A 22,064-nucleotide genomic window follows, 5' to 3' on the forward strand; every position below is an offset into this window, starting at 1 on the left:
ATCCTTTATCTTATGGCTAGCATATTGATAACGAAAGCAAGTATTCAGGAGATTCAGGTAAAGCACCTTTTGGGTAAAGGTGGTAGCACCAATATGAATTTCCATGGATTCTTTAAGGTCCGTAGAGAGGTCGACCTCAACACAAACCCTCCGCTGAGGGTGGGCATTAAAAAATTTGTTCGGTTCCACACAAATCACTTTGTCCATAGTTTGGACAATTTCTGACCAGCAAGGAATGGGCAGCCTAGGGAACTCTACCCAGACTAGAACCCTAAGTTTTCGGTCATTCGAGATGTAGAAGTCTCAAGACCATCTTTGAAAAACAAGCAGAGATGAGCGAACTGTCCACGGCCAATGGCTGAAAATGCTCTCAGCCTGAGAGGGGTTACTAAAACAAAACTAAAAAAAGCCCTTAGTGAGGCTCTCAATCCCTTCAAGACGAATCCCTTGGGGGTTCCAGGCCTTGGTTACCCATTCATGCAACGTACTTTCAGATAGAGTGTGACCCACAAAATACCCAATAAGAGTTTGGGCTTCTAGCCTTCGATAAGCAGATTCAAAAGCGGAAATATTGAAAACCAGGTTGGTAGAGGAATTACCTCGTGAAATACCTTGGGCACAAATTTGTGCAAGCATTTGCTCGACAGGGCCATTTTCGCATGCAGTAACAACTCCAGCACCAGCAGTAACTACTGAGCCAGAGAGGGCCGAGGCCATTATAACCTAAATTAAATTCCCGCACTAAATGTGGAATGATAGACAATAATGCAAAAAGGGCTCAAACGCAAATCGTACAAACCCTAGCAAAGCTCATAAAAACAATTATTTTACAAAAATTTAGTATATTTACTCCAGGATTGCCCCAAAAGAATTGCCTAGGAAATGCAGTATAAGTCGCAGAATATGAGTACTTGCAGACGAGCTCGATGCCCTAGCAGGGCAAGAAATTTATACGAATGACAGGGACGAGCAGATCTAGTAGAGAATACCAACAAATACCATCCTTCCTCTCACTTTGCAAGTACAAAATATGTTGTCGGGGCCTCAAATCCTTTTGATGCCTTGGAAAAAATAGATGCGAACAAAACCAAGCCGCAAGGAAATGTCGGCAGAACGAAACTGAACAATGCCTCTGAGTATACGAAAGAAGATTCAACATCATTCTAGTGCTATAACAAATTCGAGATCCTCACTAAACTAGATGGACCAAGGAATTGTCCAAACTGGCGAAAGGACAGCGTGGAGCAACTGAATCGACCTCAAAAAATGAAAAGGATCCAAGATTAAAACCATTCCTACATTGATCTATCATTTTCTAATGTTTGAAGACATCGGTTGCATTGAAGTATGAAATAGGAAAAAGAAAAATGTATTACAAACAAGCCATCTGCAACGGTCTAAGCCTAAGGCGTCGAAACCAATCCCAAAAGGTAAGGAGTTAAATCAAAACCATAGCAGCAACCTTTTGTTTTCAAAAACTGGAATACCTAATTCTATAGAAAAACAAATAAGTTTTTTTTGGGAAAACAAAGGACGCTCAGTCAAATTTTGTTAAACATTTCATTGTCAAAGAAAATCCCGCAAATCCAACTCTCTTTCCTGTTCAGCATTTGTCAATGAACCCTTCACCAATCTCGTAAAACAGATCTCCGCATGGAAGCGTCAAATCAAAACCCTCTCCTCCATTCCCTACATATCCTCTACCTGATCATGGCGACCCCGGGTCATTTCAAAAGTAAATAACATCCCTCTTGGGAAAAATAGTCGAATCCAAAAGGAAACTCCCTCTATTGACCAACTCTTAGCAAGCCAAGAGAACCTTCCAAATTATGAAGCCAATAAACCTAACTCGAACCGGCAGTTGAAACCTAACCTTGAAACATATATAGCAGTGACATCAGTGAACAATGATGGCAAGATTGTAAAGAATGAGGTATCTACGCTTACTAGAAAGGACCTGAGTACAGAAAACACGATCTAAGAGGATGACTTAAATAATTTAATTGGGAACAAGCAAGTAAACTAACTGTTTCTCCCAGTTCAGTTTATTTACATTGCAATAATAAAGTAATAAAAAATGATATCTTAGCATCACCTGTATGATTTTATAAAGGCTATATCATCAATTTCTTTTCACGGAGACCAAATATAAATGAAAAAACAGTAAGTTTTTAAAACTTTTTCTAGTATGGATAACAATCAATGACATACCAATAAAATTTTTGCATGAAAAGAATTAGTTTAGCTTTAGGGGAACTAAAAGGATTAGACATGAATCCCAATAACAAAAAGGAAATCAAACTACTAATAAAAATGAATCCAAAATCTAAGATCGAAGATAAAATCAAAATCATCACAAACATATCATAATACACAAAATTTGAAGGTTATATAAAAAACATCACGAGGCTTAAAAAGATCATTTTTCCAAAAGCCAAAACAAAAAATTCACTCGAGTTCATAGATATTCAGATCTAGCTAAAATAATGCCAAAGATAATAAAACCAAGTAAAGAAGAACAAAGGGATTCATCATTTCTAGAAGAACATAAAGTCACGATACAAAACAATATAATACAAGACAACAAAGAAGTGGAAGAAGGGGAGATTCAGGAAAGAGATGAATTTGCTTCAAAGGAGGAATTCAATTCCCCAAATTAATTCAGAAAAAGCAAGGCTGGGAAAACCAAGGACAATATAGAATGGGATGAATTATGAGAGCAAAATATGGAGGTAAAACTTAAAAATGATTAGCAACATGAGAAAGAAGTGAGGAAGTTGCAGTAATGTGATCATTGTGTTAAGTATAACATTTCCATCAAAGATACAAAGGAAAATCTAAGGAGTTATAATCAACTTATCAATGAATTCTTGTTAATTCATAATGACATAGGGGATCAAATAACAATATGGGAAGAAGCCCACAACCAGCATTTGGACATTACCTTAAGTAGTCAAGACCCAAAAGGAACACTAGCGGAAGAAAAAATGTATAAATAGGTGGAAGCTAAGAAACTTAAAAAATTAGAAGAGATGGAAAATAAGTTATCAAAGAGGAAAAAGTAAGATTGGAAGAGACAGATCAAGATATAAGAACCAAGTAGATCTAGCATCCTAGCCTGGCCATAGACATAGTAGTTGGAAATACAGTCAAAACAACCCATCATATTCTAAACCCTGGCAACCAAAAGAACCATGCGATCTGTAGAAAGAATAGTCGGCAAGGAATCTGATCAAGTCCACGAAGATCAGAAGCAAATGATCAAGGCGACTTGACAAAAAATGGAAAAATCAAGCCAATAACAATGGAAATAAAAACCAATAACTTTGAGGAGCAAGAAGGTATGCTTCCAAAGCAAGGAACAATGTTGCAAGATTATAAGGCACATCAAAACATGAAGGGTAAGAATGACAACATGGAAGACATCATATTATATCTAAATGACACTCGAGATGAAGTAACCTTATGGAAACAAGATCATATAGCCCAATTGACCGACAACAGCCAGGCCAAGGTAGGAGAAGCATTCAAGAACAATAAGAATAAACAAATAATGATAGAAAAATATGACCCAAGTAAGGGACAGACTGTGGAAGAATCATCTTGGAATTAGGGACACTCTCTATGACCTTTCACAATACAATAGAAAGAAGTGGATCAAATAGAAACAAATTTTCATGGGAGCGAAATTGGAAACAAGAAAATAAAAGAAAAAGAGAAAATAGAAAAAGATCAAATTAAAAGAACACGTGAATTTTAAACACACCAAAAGGAAAACCATCAGCAAAAATAGTTTTGGTAAGTAACTATCTAGAATCACCTGAGCTCAATAGGAAGGAATCCATCAATATAATAACAAAGGAGGAATTCACATAATTAGTAAATCAACAAGCATAATCAGCATATGAGGACCTACAGAATGAGAATAGAGTATTAGTGAATGAAGGAGACAACATTTTTACTCCCAACACAAAACTTACTGAACAATGGGGGGTTACAACTACAAGAAAAAGAGCAAAGGAAATTCATAGAAAATCGTATAAATTCTAGCAAACTCCAATGTCTGGGAATGATCCTTTCGAGGAATATAATGATTCGGTGTCCGAAAAACTTATGGACAAAAAGAAAGGGAACCTAACACCAATTAAAGTTGAAACCATCACAAGGATCTTTAAAAATAAAAAAAGATAAAAAGATAGAAAAAGAACTGAAAGCCCAAGTAGGAACCTAGACTGAGAAGACTTTGGGGTAATTGATACAATGGTACAGGATGAAGAACATGCTGAGGCTAGAAAAACAACTACCACAGAAGAGGAAACAATGGAAGGAGAAATGTGAAAGCCAAAGTTAAGTGATTAGATTTTACAAGAATTTAGAGAAGAAGAAATCAAGTTCATGAAAACAACTACATAGATAAATAAGGAATAGATAAGCCAAGATGTGGTAAACAAAAGAAAAAAAGGGGTAGAAAGGAAATGGCTGAACTAAGGAATGTAATTGGCTAAGCAGAAAATCAGAAGAAGACACACAAAGTCCTAAGTGTAGGGAAGGGGAAGGTCCTTCCCATTAAGTCATGAAGATAATTACATGGAATGTTATGGGATTAAAGGCCCCTAACAAAAATTACTTGATAAAGCATAATTTTAACTCTTTTTTAATCTGAAATAACACTATTATAAGAAACCAAACTCACTAAAGAAGAAGGGGAAAAATCAGCAACGAACTTGTATACTAGAAAATCGAACAACTTATAGAATCTAATGGGGCCTAACAGGGTATAGAAGTCATCTAGGATCCCAAAAAGGTAAGTTACAACAAGATAACATCAAAAAGATGTTCGATTGGGGGGAAATTAAATAGTTTCCGAAGCAAATTCCAACTAATTCTCATTAATGCATATGGACCAATTCCAACATTTGACAAGAAAGAAATATGGAATCAGATTAGCGATTTCATAAGTTTATACTAAGTAGAAACAATTTTCATAGGAGGAGACTTTAATGCTATACGATCTTGGATGAAAAATCAAGTGGTGTCAAAACAATATCATAGAGCATGATTGACTTTAAAGATGTGATACTTAAAGAAAGTCTACTAGACATTCCAACAAGAAATAGAATTTACACCTGGAACAATAGAAGACTAGGTTTTTGCAATATACTGGAAGGACCTAATAGATTCATGATCAAACGAGATCTCAACAATTTCAATTACATAATTCAGGTTGAAATATTAAAACAATCACAGGCTCATATCAGTCCCCTGTAAGATTAGAATTTAAAGAACCTAATAAACCAATAAGAAATCTATTTAAATGTGAAAAAATGTGGTCCCAAGATGAAAGATTCTTAAATAAAATAAAACAATGGTGGCCAGAATACAACTATGAGGGCTCAAAAGTTAACTGCTTTGTATTTAAATTGAAACAAATCAAAGAAAACATATTACAGTAGAACAACAATCATTTTTTAAAATATATTTTAAGATAAATTAGACACTGAAGAAAAACTAAAGCAACTAAAGGAAGAGGTAATAAAAAATGGAATGGATAATGGCACATATACTAAAGAAAAATAAATATTAGCAATATACAAAAATATACTAACAAAACAAGAGATATTTGGGAAACAAAAATCTAGATAAACATGACTTTCAAAAGGAGACTAAAACACAAAATTCTTTCACAATAGCACCATTAACAATAGGAATATAAATAGTATAACAAAAATGAAAAATAAAAAAATTAATTGCTACACATATATGCTCAATAACCATGAAAAATCCAACCTCATAGCACATAAAACAATGGAAGACTCAATACCAAAAATCATCATGAAAAAGGACAACTTTTTAAACAAACCTTTCACACAATAGGAGATCAAAGAAGTGGTATGTAGACTCAACCCAGACAAATCCCTTGGACCTGATGGATTCCAAGCTTTCTTTTTTCAGAAATGTAGGTACATAATAGGAAATTACCAATGGAAAGCAATACAAGCTACTAGGAATTCAAGTTCTCTTCTTGCAAGAATCAACAATGCCTTCTTAGGACTAATACTGAAAAAATAAACTATCAAACTCTGGGTAACTTTCGACGGCTTGCATTATGTAACATAATATTAAAAGTATTATCCAAAGCAATAGCAAATAGACTCAAAAAATTACTACCTAAATTAATATTAGAAGAACAAACAAGATTTGTCCTAGGGAGATCTATCTTGGATAGAATTATCATGATGTAAGAAACTATTCATTTAGCCAAAATTAACAACGATGCATGTATGTTCATGAAATTAGACATCCAAAAGGCTTATGACAAGGTAGATTGGAGATTCCTATGTAAAACCTTAGAAGCATTTAGATTCTCGAGACAATGGACCAAACTTATCTTTAATTTTATTGCCCCTCCTAAAATTTCCCTCCTCCTTATCAACGAGACTCCAGAAGGTTTCTTTGAGATATATCTAGGTGATCAGACAAGGAGATCCAATGTCACCATTCTTATTCATTATCATGACAGAAGCATTTGGTAGAGAAGTTAAATCAACACAATTAAGGAAAAGCATCAAAGAAGGGGTTGTAGCCGATGGAATCCAGAACATAACACATTAGCAATTTGTAGATGACACCATTCTTTAAGGGGAAAGTACATTACAAGAAGCTCAAAACTCTCAAAAAATAATAGTCTTATATGGAAGCATCTGATCAAAAGGTTAATGTGGAAAAATCAGATTTTTTTTCCTAAACATCTAAACAAATATGGAAAACAATATTAGTAACACTATAGGATATAAGAAAGGTCAACACCTTTGCCCACAAGAGTCAACAATGACTTATTTAGAAATTAAACTATATGATAGCATTTCCATAAAAGCTAAAGGAAAACCTAAAAAGCTGGCCAAAAGGTAGAAATTCAACGATTCATAATAATATATGGAAAATTGCTCCTTCAATTTTACTATGGCAAATCTAGAAGGAGAGAAATAGGAGTGTATTCAAGAGTGAAGAGATGGAAGAAACCTCATTCGTCAATAAAGTAGAAAGTTTCATATCAAAAGTTATTAAAAACCATCTAAGGAACTCAATGAAAGAGGAAGGGTATTTTATAGACTAGGATGCATATATGAAAAAGAATTGGAATAATATAATCAATTCTCCAATGACTTACACAAAAAAAAATGAAGCACAAGAAAATTGTAAATGGGAACCTCCACTATAGGGATGGACAAAATTGAATTTCGACGGTGCATCTAGAGGTAACCCAGCGAAGACAAGACTAGGATGCATCATTCACTTAGACAAAGGGGTTTGGTTAGCTAAGTGAGCAAAACCATTAGGAATACAATCCAACAATATAACATAACTGTAAGCCATATGAGGAGGACTCAAGATATGCTCTAAACTAGGAATGCATAGAGTAGTAGTTGAAGGAGGTTCATAAATCGTTCTAAATGCACTTAGAAAGGGAAGTACCCCTAACTAGAAAATCAACTCAAAAATCGAAGACATTCTACTCCTTGATAAGTTTGAAGACATTAAATACAACATAATTTCGAGCAAGAAACAAAGAAGTGAACATCTTAGCACATATCAGAGCAAATGATGAAGATATATATATCAAAGAGAAGTAGCAAGACCTCCTTAATTAGAAATTTATAATAAAAGGAATAGTCGAAACTAGGACTGACCAAGTTAACAATATCCGAACAACATATCATACATCAATATGTTAACCTAACCAATTAAATTATATGGAGGAAATAGGAGAGATATCTACCCATACCAATTTACCTATATAAACTTTGTATACAAAATGTAGTATTAAATATTAGACTTCTATTACCATCCCTCATAGGATAATAAAAGTCAAAATTGGATCTCTCTCTCTCTCTCTCTCCATCTCTCGCACGTGCACGCTCCTGTCAACAATTATATTTGTGTTTTCATTTTCACATTGTCAACTTCTCAAGTAGTTAAATCTCCAACAATTTACATGTTTTAAATTCAAGGAAAATATAGTTATGATTAATTAGACTAAAAATATAGAGAAGGAATCTAAGATAACCTAATTATCAATACAAATAAATCCCAACAATAACAAGGTCAATAATATGCATATATTTGTTTAAGATAAGAATAAGTACTAATCTAGTCCATTATATTATACAATTTGGATGTCACTAACAATAATCTTGGTCAAAATTAGTCATTTCTTTGTGCAAATTATCTAGTTCCTAAGAAAAGGAAGAACAAAAATACTCGTTTGATTATTGAAACATGAAAGCTTGAAGGATGAGCCGCTAATACAAATCTATCACTTGCAACAAAGAAAGACATGATAAGGATATGTTAATATTGAACGAATTCAGTAGAAATGTAAACATTGGTATAGGACAATTAGGATATACCCTTTTATTTTTGTACTATGAATAAGGCCTTGGTCCTCGGCAAGATTGGAAGTTTTCTTTCTTCGTTCTTTCCTACCAGTACTTGCTTGAACAAAGATGATGTGACTCTTATTTTATTCCTAATAATATGATCTATAGGGCTTCAACCTTTTATTGATAAAAGAAAAAAGAAAAAAGAATATATAACTAAATTATTATATTTTAATAAAATTGACTATTATTATTGTTAATTATATTATATTTCATATTATAACTAAAAAAATATAACTCCAATTGTAAAATAGGACATTTCTACAAATTTATACAAATGGTTGTTTCCACAAAATGCCACTACTAAATGGAGTATGTCAATGATTCTAAGGTCCTTAATAAGAGTATCATTTGTCAAAGTTTCTACTAGTAGTACAATGCATTTAGATCTAGGGCTTTATGCTTTGAGCGAAGAAATTGTGAAGGATTAAAAATTGTCCCCTATAGAAAGGGCTTATTAGAAAAATTATATTTAAACAAGTTGTACATGTATTATTGAAATTATTCTAACATTATGCACCATATTTTTCACCATATCAATTCCCATAATTTTATGAGTGTAAATGTAATTGCCTTATTCCAATAAAAACTAAAATTAAATTGTATAAAAAAATATCATACATAACTAGTAGATATTAGAAGCTTTAAAATTTATCATGTTGAACAAAAAAAATTATGACATTGTTGAATAATTTTATTTATTTTTAAATTCAAAGCACACACTTACAATATCAATATATGCTCACAAGAAAACAAATCAAACTTCTTTAATTATTTTGAAATGACATGCCAACAAATAATTAAGAAATAATTAATTCTTTTTAAATCAACCCAAAAAAAAAATCATGATACCAGTAACTACCTATTCTTTTTATATGACACACTACATAAAATTATAGTTATTAGTATTTATTATTATTATAAACAACATAATTAAATCTTCTAAATATTTATTTTAATTATATTATTAATAAATTAAAAACACTAAAAATAATAACAATAATGATTAAATACAATATTAATTTTTTTTTAAAAAGTGAAATAATTTTTTATTATTTTATAAAATAACAATTAAAAATATATTTTTAGAGTTACTGAACCCATCGGGCGGATCCCGGCGAACACAAAATTGATGTTCCTATTTCAATAGTTATTAAAAATTAAGAAACCTTAACTAAAAGATTATATGTTTCTAATCAACATACTATGCCTTATTAATCACAGTTGCAGCCCATATAAATGTGTGAAGCCTTTTCAGTTTATTGATATTGGTGTCATTATTTTCTTAACAATTTTTGTTTAAGAAAATAGAAGTTAGGAAAATATTATTTTGAAATTTGATAAATATGTCAAAATTTAAAATATGTAATATATTTTGTCTTAAAATATACTTAAATTCTATTAGTTAGCCAAAGGGTTGTAGCTCAATTGATTGGGCACAACTGGTGAGGATGATGGTAAAATTGACATTGCCATCCACCAAGGTTCAAACCTCCGGAGGTGTGTTTGGTCCTTTGGTAGCTTAGCCAACTAATAGACTAGTGGAGTAGGATATTTTCTTTCTTGATTAGAAGAACCTTATCGAGTAATAAAAGAGAACCTTCATGACAACTTAATGTCATATGTATTTGTGTACCAAGTTTTATAGAGATTAAAAGAGTTGGAGTATTTGAAATTTGTGGTTTATGGTTCAGATTAACTATCAAACAACTTCATAAACCATAACGTGTTGTCTCATGGACTACAAGAATCAACAATCAATCAATCAATTCCTATTCATAAGAAAGATCAAATTCAAATCTGGCTTGTTGCAAATGCAGAAGTTTGATGAAACAAGAAAGATGTGATCTTGCCTTGGGATATGCATAGGATAATGCAACAAATAGAAGGGGAATTTTTTTACTACAAATTATGGAACTGTAAGTGGAGACCTTGTGATCTCTGCTTACAGTTCTATAAATTGCATGAAAAAAATCCCCTTCTTATTGCTGCAATATCCTTACTATATCCCAAGGCAAGATCATATCTTTCTTGTTTTATCAAATTTCTGCATTGCACCAAGCCAGATTTGAATTTGATCTTCCTTATGAGCAGGAATTGACTGCCCGATTGTTTGTTCTTAACGGTTTATGAAATGGTTTGACAAATGGAAACAACATTTGATAGAACAATAGATGGGATAGTTAAGCTCTGCCATAAGACCAGGAATTTGACGCCTGTCATGTATATTTTTTATGAGAGTTTGGTGATCATAATGTCTTTTATTTTACATTTTATATTTATATAAATCTCATATCTCTAAGTTTCTAAATTCATTTGTTTTATAAAATAATATAAAATCTTAAAAAGTAATTATAAATTACCAACATATAACTTAATAAAATTTCTAAGCTCTAAAGATGGATCTTAGAAAGGTAAAAAAATTAAATTTAGTTCGTGACACACTACTATAAATTCATTAGGAACTCCAGTAATAACGAGAGTTTACCAGTACTTTTAACTGATCATTTACTATTGGCAAGTATCTTGAGCTGCTGAAATTCTTAGCATAGTCAATTCTTCGCCATCCTAAGGAAAGAATTATGGCAGGAGTAAATTAGAAGAGTCTAAAACAAAATTAAAGCTTTAAATATATATTGTGGACAGATAGGAATGAAAGTAACTGTAGATTGTTTGACGTCAACTTTTGCATGAATATGCATGAGATTGACTTCAGTTTTAGTTGTTCTTAAGTGTGTAAACCTTTTAATTGGGAAGAATTATTGAGCTCTGATCTTAAGATCACTTTTAACTGGGAGGAATTGTTGATCTCTTATCTTCAGAGCAGTTGTTCCTTTATTATATGATCAAGCAGTTTCTTATATTGAATTTGAACGACTGAATATTTATTTATTTGTTTATTGCCATCTAATAATTTGGCTATCTTTTCTAATTTCCTTATTTGATATGAAAACAAGCTAGAGAACTTATCCGGATGTGAGAATTCAATAGAAGTCGTGCGTAGATTGCAGTCGCGTCATTATTGAAAAAAATCTTCGAAGGTTTTAAAGAGGTCACCATTATAAAATAACGATTTCATTGTATGAAAGATTGCTGCAGCATTGAGATCGTAGAGTATAAAGTCTAAGTTACACTGTATAGATTAAAACATTGCAGTTTAAATGTTAAAAATCCCACCAAGTTAAAGAAATTATGGAGATAAAATCAGGCCGCTGCATTACAGAAAACAGATGCTGGAAAAGTGAAGCCCTTGAACGTTTCTGGGGAAAGACAGCCAGAAGAACAAAGCTGCCTCTGCCACATTTTTATCACCTAAAGTAATTAGGGATGCAAGCTGTCACAATTTTTGAAAGAGGTAGGTTATAGTTTAGGTAGGTTATAGTTTAGTTGATTGAGGTAATGAGTTTTCATTGTATTGAAATTTTGGTTCAAATTCTAAGGAGGACATCTAAAAAGAATAGTCAAAATTTTGAAAAGAAGTACATTATAGCTTAGTTGGTTGAAATAATGATTTTTCATTCTAGAAATTCTGATTAAAATCTCAAGGAAGACATCTTTGTGATCTATGTTGCAACTCTTGATCTTCCCATTATCATTTCTAATACAACACAAATCACCACCAATATAAAGAGAACCCAGTAAGATTTTGGAAAGCCCACCATCCAGTCATTCAAACAATCACTAAAGTAAATATGATATTGCTGCTCCAAATCAGAGCGCTGATAGATTTTGCTCAGCTTCAAGACAAATAGAGGCATTGAAGAGTGAAGCCAATGCAGCCAATAATGGTTAACAGGAAAGGTAGAGGCAATTGTAAAAAATCCCCAGTTTGCAAAAAGGGTGTTGTGGACAGTGGGTAGAGATGATCACTCAGTGGGTAGAGATGATCACTGCCACCGTTAAAAAGAAGATCAGACCACCAATAAGGAAGGTTCATAAGATTAGAGGATCAGAGATTGTAAGAAATTAGTTTGAAGACACCTTCAATTTGAGAGCTTTAGAAAAAGGAATCATGTTTATAAGGAATTCTGAATTAATTTCATGAGAGATGGATTCGTGTTGAATAAGCACTCATGAAATATGAATCAATGAATTTGACTAAAAAACTACAGAATTAAATCCTGATAGCAACATTACAATTTGACTGCTACTTATTAGTTTTAAATTTACTTATCCATCCCTAAGGTTCTTGGCTGTTCCTACTTACCTATCTAGAGCACACCCATTAGGATCTCTTCCCCACCAATTGCTCCTAATGTTGCTACAGTTAGAGTAACTTTGTTTACCAATACATTGAATGAAAGTACGTCTTTAGTTATTCAGTTTTTGGAATGTTTTTGAAGAAGAAATTTGTGGAGAAACGTCTGTCTGATTATTGGTTGCCCAACGATTATTCCAGACATTAGAACCTCTAAGGTAGTGTCGTGTAAGAAGGGGCTCTAAGCAGCACTAGACTTTGTGGGGTGCAGACCTGGAATTCTGCAAACAAATTTGTAAATTGTAGTTAGTAATCGGTGAACTTTTTTTTTCCTGAGTTTGTATTTCGAATTTTGATTCGAATTAATTTTCTCTCGATTTAAACGAAATAAAAAATATTGCCTGTTTCGAGTTTATGATTTGGACATCTGAGCAGCAGCCTCAGAAGTTCTTTTGTTTAGATTCAGTTAGTGTATAAAAGACATAGCTAGAGATGAAAGAAAGTGTTGGCACCAATCACTATTTTTCGTTGAACAAAATTGTCATAATTGGGCGAAGAAGATCACCATGAAGACTATCATAGCTGCATGTGATTTGAGAATTGGCACCAATCACCATTGAACAAAATTGTCATGATTGGCCGAAGAGCATGAAGACTATCATAGCTACAAATGATTTGTGCGAGCTTATGATTAGTGGGTTCATCGATATGACTAACTCATCTCTGTCTGCAACCAGTACAAATCACTATAAAATTCAATTAAAGAAGCAAAAGATGAAAGATGCAAAAGCATCGAACTCGATAGAAGCAGCCCTGACAGGGACAATGTTTCCTAGAATAGTAGGAAATAGTTATGAAAACAAGCTTAAAAAATCCTCCAAACAAGTTACAAATCAATTGAGCAACTGATAAAGCTAGATTCAGGAAGCTAAAGATCCATCCTAGAGATTTTGACACTCTCCAAATGAAGGATAGTCAATCCATTTCAGAGTTTTGTTCAAGAATCTATAGTTTGATTAATTAGTTGACAAAAAATAGATAAATTATAGAGGCAAGAACAGTAGAAAATTTTCTTTTGAAGTTTGACAAAATAGTGAATATTATTATAGAGGCGAATGACCTATCCACATTGATAGTGAGTGAGTCAATACGTTCTCTTCAAATCCATGAGAAATGTGTTAGGAATGACTTAGACTGGACAATGCTCACAGTATGGTGAGGAAACTTTGGGTGCACCGTATGGTGAAGGAAGATATCTAAGGCGAAGGGAGTGTTACAAGGCGAAGGGAATGTCTCAAGGTCAAGATAGATTTTTGAGGTGAACAAAGATTCCTAAGGCGAAGGGAGTGTCCTGAGGTTAAGGGAATGTCTTGAGGCGAAGAGAATATCCCAAGGTGAAGGAAGATTCCTGAGGTAAAGTGAGTTTCACAAATGACATCTACGTCACTGAAGGCGTCAGTGTCACCAAAGGCATCTGTGTCACTAAAGGTGTCTAAGTGACTGGAGGCATCCGAGTGAACAGAGACATCTAATACTTGGAGGAGTTACTGTCGGATGGATGAATGACCATTGGATAGATGAGTTTCAAGGCTGCTAGTAACCAATTTGTTCTGTGACAGTTAATGCATCAGATTCCATAACAAATAGCAGAGCGTATAAATATTTGTGGGATTCGTTAGGAATGGAATGGGCTGAAATGGTGAAAGTCAGGCTGACTGTAAAGGCAATCAAAGCCTGTGAGACTGTGTTAGGAACTAGAGTTTATTGTATCTAAATTATTTACTGTAATACAAAGTTGTTCAGGGGTTTTTGGGTGGTAGTTTTTTTTCTGAAAGGGTTTCCCACGTTAAAACTAGTCTCTTGAGTTTACCTTGTGTCCATCGTATTTTCAATGTTCTTGTTTTTCTTGTGTGCCCTCTCAATGTTGTTAAAGAGGCTTTGAAAATATTTTTTATTTCCCCTGTAAATTGGCATTAGGAAGGTATTTCCACACATAGATTTCCTAACAAGTGGTATCAGAGCCTAGGGTACCTGTTGGGCGTTCGTTTTGCACGAGGTTAACGGCAGGAATCCATAGTGTAATTCCTCTCTTGAAAAGCAAATCTTTTTAAGGATCCACTCCAAGGTTCAGTGTTTGTCTTGCGACGTACCAAAATCCACTTAGTAGAAGATAAATGTGAATGTTCACGAGGAGGCCTTTGCTGGTTCCAAAAACTCTTTTACCTTGGAATCAAGTAAAATCAGTTTGCTGTCTCAAAATATCACACCAAAAGAACAATATTTTTGTATTTTCTGTTTTTTCAATGAATGCAACTCTAACAATGCAGCTACTATGAGGTCCTATTCTAACAGGGGGGTTAGCAAAGCAAATAACGAAACTGAAAGCAAATAACATGAAATCAAATAACTTGAAATTGAAATTCCTAAACGGACATAAGCTACAGAACACAACACACTGCGAGTTAAACCTTCAAAGAAATCGGTAGGAAACCAATGAAAACAGGAGCAGCGCTTCTTAGAATCCACTGATGCAATCGTCAGTGAGAATCTTTAACAAATTGAATGATGTTTCACTCTTCATCAAATCGCAAGGCCATGAAAAGTGCGCTCATGCAAGACAAAAAGCTATGTAGACACAATCGGGTGATTTCTTCTCAAGCTCATTACGTCAACGGAATTCATATATCTGTAGCAAACACCAGAACTAAAAGATCGCACAACCAGAAACAATGCAATAAACCTTTGGCTCAATCACAATCTCATGGATAAAATTCACAAAACAATGACACATTCAGGGAAGAATAACTACACTCCAAATGCTAGCACCAAAAGCATAATTTTATTGCATAATAACGGCGGCCCTTTTTACATTTTACAATGGGGTATCTATAAGAAATCGTGTCCTCAATTTGTGTTGAGAGTGAGAGATATCTTGATGCAATAAGATGCTTTTAAAACATTAAAACAAACTAAATATATACAAACTAACAATCTAACTGGTGCTTAGAGGGACTCCATCCATATTTTATTCATTAATTGGATGCATGAGCCTTTTACATGTCAAAAACAAAGAAAGCATGAGAGATAAAGTAGGAGGAAGCCATCAGTCGAAGTAGAAGTGTATGGAGGCACCAAAAATAGAAGCTGGCCCTTCACTAGGTGTGTGTCAGAGTTAACATGCCATCAGAATGTGCTCCCAATGCATGGAAAGTGATATTTTTGAAACTGGCAGTCAACTGTCGGCGCACCTCTGAATTGCGGAGCTACATGAAAATGCAGAGCTACGTAGCTACGGACTTGCAGAGTTGCAGACCTGTGGACCTGCAGAGCTGCAAAGTTGCGGACCTGCAGACCTGCGGACCTACGGACCTGCAGAGCTGCGGACCTACGAAATTGCCAAAAACTAAAGTTCTCAATTTTGAAAACGGTTTCTGGGTTTTGCTCAAATGATGTTTTAGATCACTTTTTGTATACGCTTCGTGCCCCTTTTTGATGATTTACACCCTCTTTATAGCCAATTACTTTTATAAACTTGCACTCCCTCTACTTCTTCAATTGAAAATCTCAAGGCACTTGTATTGAATCTTGTCCCCAATAGCTACATAAGATGAGGAACCTGATTTGCTTTATGTGTCTAACCTCTGTATCTTTGACCTTTGTCTTCTCTCCACCTATCCAATCCTTCCCGGCGAGAAACCATGTGATCCAGATTATCCAAGATGATCAAATGTTTGCAACTTTTCATATTTTTTCACAAATTTTCTAGGCATTTTTAAATGACCTTTTTGGAGGTCTTTTGCTCAAAATTTCAAGTCGAAACTTTTTTTCGGTCCCTAAAACTGAGCAATTGAAGGCTCACTATTTTAGGGATTGAAATTAGATCTTCAGTTCTTCTTTCTAATGGTGTAAGAGGTTCTGAATTTCGAGGCCCGAGTTAAAAGTTATGATCTCGACAAGTTGATGATGCAATTTTTACCTACAAAAGAAGCAAACATTAGTCTGTAGAGTTAACAATGCATAGTAAAGACACTAGCTAGTCAAACAAAATTGGAGGTGAATCTTGAAATCTAGCTAAGTCTGAAATTGTGAAGCCCTGAAATTTGGCTAAGTCTGGATTCCTGAATCCCTGAAATTTGGCTAAGTCTGGATTTTTGAAGCCTTGAAATTTTCTAAAATCTTTACCTTATCTCCGGGAGGTCTAAAACCTATCTCAAAAGATTTGTCGCATATATTAAAATATATCATAAGTATAAGGAATTAAATGATATATTTTAAACCTCTCTCAACTTATACTTAAACGATATATTTTAAACCTCTCTCATGACTATTCAGACAATATTGGAGGTGAAAGGGCAACTTGGCAAAGACGCATGGTGCTTTGGAAGTGCGCAGCGCGAATGCGCACGAGATGCCTTGGTCATGGGCACGCGCGCATGCATGGAGCACGATGCTTGGCGCAAGCAGGCGCGCGCGTACGGTGCTCAACGCGCGGGCGTGAGCAAGCGCGCGATGCGCGAGCGGCGTGCAAGCAGGCGAGCGCGGCACAAAATGTGTGGCGTGAGCGCGGGTTGCGCAAGTGCGCGACACTTTTTTTTTTTTCTTTTGTTTTGTTTTTTGTTTTTTTTTTTTTACAATTTTTTATTTTTTTAAATGTTTTTTTTTTCAATTTTTTGATTTTTCTTGTGATTTTTTTTTTTTTTTTTTTTTTCAATTTTTCAATTTTTTTTTGTGATTTTTTAACTCAACTCTAAAATCCTTCTCTTGACTCAAATTGTGAGTCCAAGAGTCGAAAAAAATAGGGGGTCCCCATTCCTAGTGAGGAATGGGGCATGTGTTGTGGACACCACAACAGTACCCTTGTCTGGTAGGGTTGTTTTTGGTGTCAATTTGGTTCCAGTAGGAGTTTGCAAAGTATTTATCTAGAATTGAGATGGTGGGTATAGGGAGAATAGACATTGAAAACTTCAATGACACAAACTCTGAGTTGTGGAAACTTAAAGTTGAAGATATATTGGTTAATCAAGATCTCTAGATTGTTGTGTTTGGCAACAAACTTTTAGGCTTCAAGCAAGAAGAATGTGATCTAACAAATCCAAAGGCTAGAGGACAAATGAGGTTGTGTCTCGCAGATTCTATTCTGTCGAACGTTCATGAGGAGAAAATTGCACATTCTTTGTGGAAGAAGTTGGGAGATATTTATCTGGAAAAATCCTTGGTAAAAAAGATCTTCCTAAGAAAGAAGTTGTACTCTTTGAAGATGGACAAAACAATGACTACCACAGATCATTTAAACATGTTCAAGATGGTGATTGCACAATAGACATCTGTTGGTGTGTCTATGAGTGAAGAAGAGTGTTGTACATTACTGTTGTGATGGTCATTAGAAGTGCTACCATCCAATTTAAAATGGATGAAGTGGTTGCTTTACTTCTATCAAAGGAGATGCGGAGGAAATCTTCTAAGGTGCCTAAGGAGGCTCTCATCATTTGAGATTGAGTGAAGGACAAAAGAAAGAAGGACATGAAGCCTGAATGTTTTGGAAAGAAGTCCAAAGCAAAGTGTTGTAATTGCAGGAAAACTAGTCATATCCAAAAGGATTGTAAAGAGAAGAAGAAGAAGAAGAAGAAAATGAAGAGTTCTTCCAATTCTAAGTCTTCTCAAAGTGATGATGAAGTTTCCAGTAGTGTTACTTTGGCCAATCGGTCATCTAGTGATGACTCATTAAAGAAATTTAATCTTCATGCAAAAGATGTTTGTAATGATGTCATGTGTGACTTGGCACCATCGTACACTAGGAATTCTTGGCAGTAACATAGATGCCATGTATAACTTGGCACCACACTTTAGTGGGAGTTGTTGGCAATGACGTAGCAAATAATCTTCATTGGTATTGCAGATGTTGAAGGTGTGAGATTTTGATGTTGCAGAAGGATCTTATAATATTTGCTAAAGTACTATTTGGAGATGTTAATCTTCATGTGATTGAAGATGTTGACGTCCTAAGGGCTGCTCGAAAGAGTCTTTGATAAAGGTGTGGATTATGTTTTCATTTAACATGTTATGATATGTTTTAATGAAGCATGTAATCTCTTTGGTTGAAATGTTTTAGCTGATGTTGTCATGTTTATGTTCTTGAGGCCATGGCTAGAACTTTGACACATTGATCTTGGTTTAAGTTTCTTTGTATTGAGCATACTGATCATTTGCTTGATACTTCATGATATTGCAATGTTTTACTTGGAGTTGGCATAGATTGATCAATTACATGTGCTCATGAATACCTAGAGATTTCGGTGATGTTGTTGAATTGATTCATATTAGACCGATATTACCTATACAGTGGGAACTTCTTAGTGTATATGTAGCAAATGGGATTTGAGGCTTGAGACTGTAGTTACAAGATGTATATGTTGTTTCTTTTCAATTCATGTTGTATGGTTATGTATATGTTGTTTCAGGTTATGTACCTTTCTAGATATGAGTACATCCTTGTCAAGTGGGAGATTGTTAGGAATGAACTAGACTGGACAATGCTCATAGTATGGTGAGGAAACTTTGGGTGCACCTTATGGTAAAGAAGATACCCAAGCTAAAGGGGTGTCCCAAGGTGAAGTGAGTGTCCTAAGGCGAAGGGAATGTCCTGTAGTAAATAAATCTTCTCGAGATGAAGTGGCTTTGAAATCTTTCTTATTTTCCCCATAAATTGGCATTAGGGAGGTGTTCCGCATGTAGCTATTTCCTAAAAAATGCATAAATAGGTATACAAATTGTTTCCATGACAAAGCATTCAAATCTTGAGCAAAAAGAGGTTAAGACCCTTGAAGGAGCTCAAGTGGTAGGGATTTTACAAAATTTAGATATAGGTGTGCTAGAGGAGAAACCTTTTGATGATCATGCATCTATGGAGGAGCAAGAAATTCTCACAGTAGCTCTAGACAAGAAAAAAATATTAGTAGCATGAAGAAGAGATATGATAAAGCAATGTTGAATGTTGTTATCAACACAATTTTGTTCATTGTGTGAGTGCTAGAGAAAACACAATAATTAGTGAAAGAAAAATATTAATGTGGTGGATGTGAATCTGGCATAAGGCAATCAATCGATATCCTTCGTCAAGTGAAACATTAGTAAGGAAGGTAGTCTTGGAGTTTCAAATTCACTTACGAGCTATAGCAACCATATGAGTGGTATTGAAAGCCTACACCAAACATGGAGACAAGCAGATTATAAATGTTTACTTTGCCCTAGGTATTAAGGAATAATCTAATCATTGTTCAACATATTATCCAAAATAGATACAATGTATTAATAGAGAAGAGTAAATATTTCATATTTTACAAGGATCAAAATAAAATAGGCACAATAATTTACATGACAAAGAACTAGATATTCTATTTGAAGATGAAGACACGTTTCTCATCCTAGTCCATAGTTGCACCTACCAAGAAAGGAAAATGTATATCAATGTAGCAATCAACTTTTAAGAGGATGACTGAAGACATCTGAAGCATATGAAAACTTAAGTATGGACATATAGGATCATCTTAGATTGAGTTTATTATTTAACAAAAGAAGGGTTGATAGTTTCCAACCATTGTAAAGACTAGTATTTTATCTGAAGCTTATATTTTGAAAAAATAACATAAGCCACCATTTCTATAAGACAACTCTAAAAGAGAGAGAGTACCATTAGAGAGGGTGCATACTAATTTGTACGATCATATGAAAACTATTTCTATTAGAGGGATCCAATATTCTATGCCCCTTCTTCAAGGTTTCAGCCATAGGAAATAGGTTTATTTTTTGAAGCATAAATCTAATGCATTTTGTAGGTTTAAATTTTCTAAGTGTTTAAGGCGTAGTCCAAGAAAAAAAGTAGACATTTCATCAAATTTACAAGGTTAGATAAATGAGAGAATACCTCTAATGTTTTTGTAAAAAAATTCAAGTACTATCGAATCAAGAAGAGGTTGATAGCCAAGAATCCTTTGTTGACAAATGGATTGGCTGATAAAAATAATAGGATTATCACCGAGATAGAAAGAAGCATGTTGAAATCAAAGGGACATTAATGAGTATTGAGGTAAATCTCTATTAGAAATAGGTTATTTGATACATAAAAGTATCACAAAGGTGGTCATTGATCAGATTTCACACGAGGCATGCAAAAAATACAAGTAGGTGGTTTAGAATTCAATTTTTTTTTGTCTTCTGTAGCATTTGCTTCTGTGCCTAAGGAGAAGAGACAAAATTTAAATGACAAGGTTGATAAGTGTATTTTAACAGGCTAAACCATGAGTCCAAGGTATATTGGTTGTATAAAATTGGTCACCAAAAAGGTTATTGATAGAGATGTAGAGTTCATTGATAACATGAGACATGGGATGACTTGATAGGTACCTCTCTGAGCAGTTCCATTAGAGTGATCATTCATGATGAAGCTGAAGATGATAAAGACCAATAAGCAAATTTTATAGAAGAAATGGAGTTTGATTGATATTCCCCCAACAACTCTGGATATACTATTAGATGGTAAGCTTTGTATAGCTCCTAATACAAATAGGTAAAAAGGCAACCAGCCATAACTAGAGAATCCGCTCCTTAGAGTTCAAGAAAACTCGAAATCGCTACACAGGTGACAAATGTAAGTTTCAAACAATTCCAAACATGATTTACATAGAAGAGTGACAATAGTAGTGAGAGTTCAAAACCCACTCAAACCTCCATTAAATCAAGGAAGACAAAGAATTTAAGATGGATGTACAAAACTAAAAGCTAGGATGGATATTTGAATAAAAATAAAAACTCTGCATTGTTTTCAAATAGTGATCCAACATATTCTGAGGACTTTATTAAACAAGGGAAATGGTGTGAAACCGTACATGAGAAAATAGATGCAATACATAGGAAAAGGATTAGAGCAAACTAATTTCCCTCCTAATAAGTGAGGTGTTTAAAAAAATGAATCCATAATACACAGAGCAATGTTCAATGAAGAATTGAAAGACATAAGGAAAGGTTAATTGTCAAGTGCCAATATACAACATTTTAGAAGAGATTATAGTGAGCTGCATGCTCTGACCGTGTGGATGGGAACCATACTTGGACATAGTCATAACATGTTAGCCCAAGATAAGTGGAACGTGTTTTGAATAGAAATGAAGTCTTCCTTCTTGAATGGCATGCTAAAGGATAGAGTTTATGCAAAATAATTTCCTAGTTATGAGATTCTAAATGAAGAAGGAAAAGTATATAGATGGTGGTAAGATTTAGCAAAATGAAAGGTGAACTTACTTTTTACATCAACAAGCCTAATGTTAGGATTTTTATTGTTGTCTTGTATGTAGATGATTTACTTTTTATTTGTGGATGATAATTTACTCATTGCTGATTTCAAATAGGCCATAAAAGGAGCAATTATGATGAGA

General features: G+C 34.1%; 1 protein-coding gene across 4 annotated transcripts in view; it reads right to left on the reverse strand.

Annotated features, from left to right (window-relative positions):
- Window positions 1-7,590: 7,590 nt before the first annotated feature.
- LOC149564752 (agamous-like MADS-box protein AGL8 homolog) overlaps window positions 7,591-22,064 on the reverse strand; it is a 235,407-nt gene continuing 220,933 nt past the window's right edge. For all 4 annotated transcript variants that reach the window (XR_016361923.1, XM_089818343.1, XM_089818342.1 and 1 more), the window contains one exon: window positions 7,591-7,919. Coding sequence is in view for 3 of the 4 variants with exons in the window: in XM_089818343.1 (XP_089674469.1) it covers window positions 7,788-7,919 (132 nt within the window). In the remaining variant the exon portion in view is untranslated. The remainder of the gene's footprint in view (window positions 7,920-22,064) is intronic.

This window comes from Cupressus sempervirens, chromosome 3 (assembly GCF_028749045.1).
Source record: "Cupressus sempervirens isolate cs-2001-9-10 chromosome 3, ASM2874904v1, whole genome shotgun sequence".
Taxonomy (NCBI): Eukaryota; Viridiplantae; Streptophyta; class Pinopsida; order Cupressales; family Cupressaceae; genus Cupressus; species Cupressus sempervirens.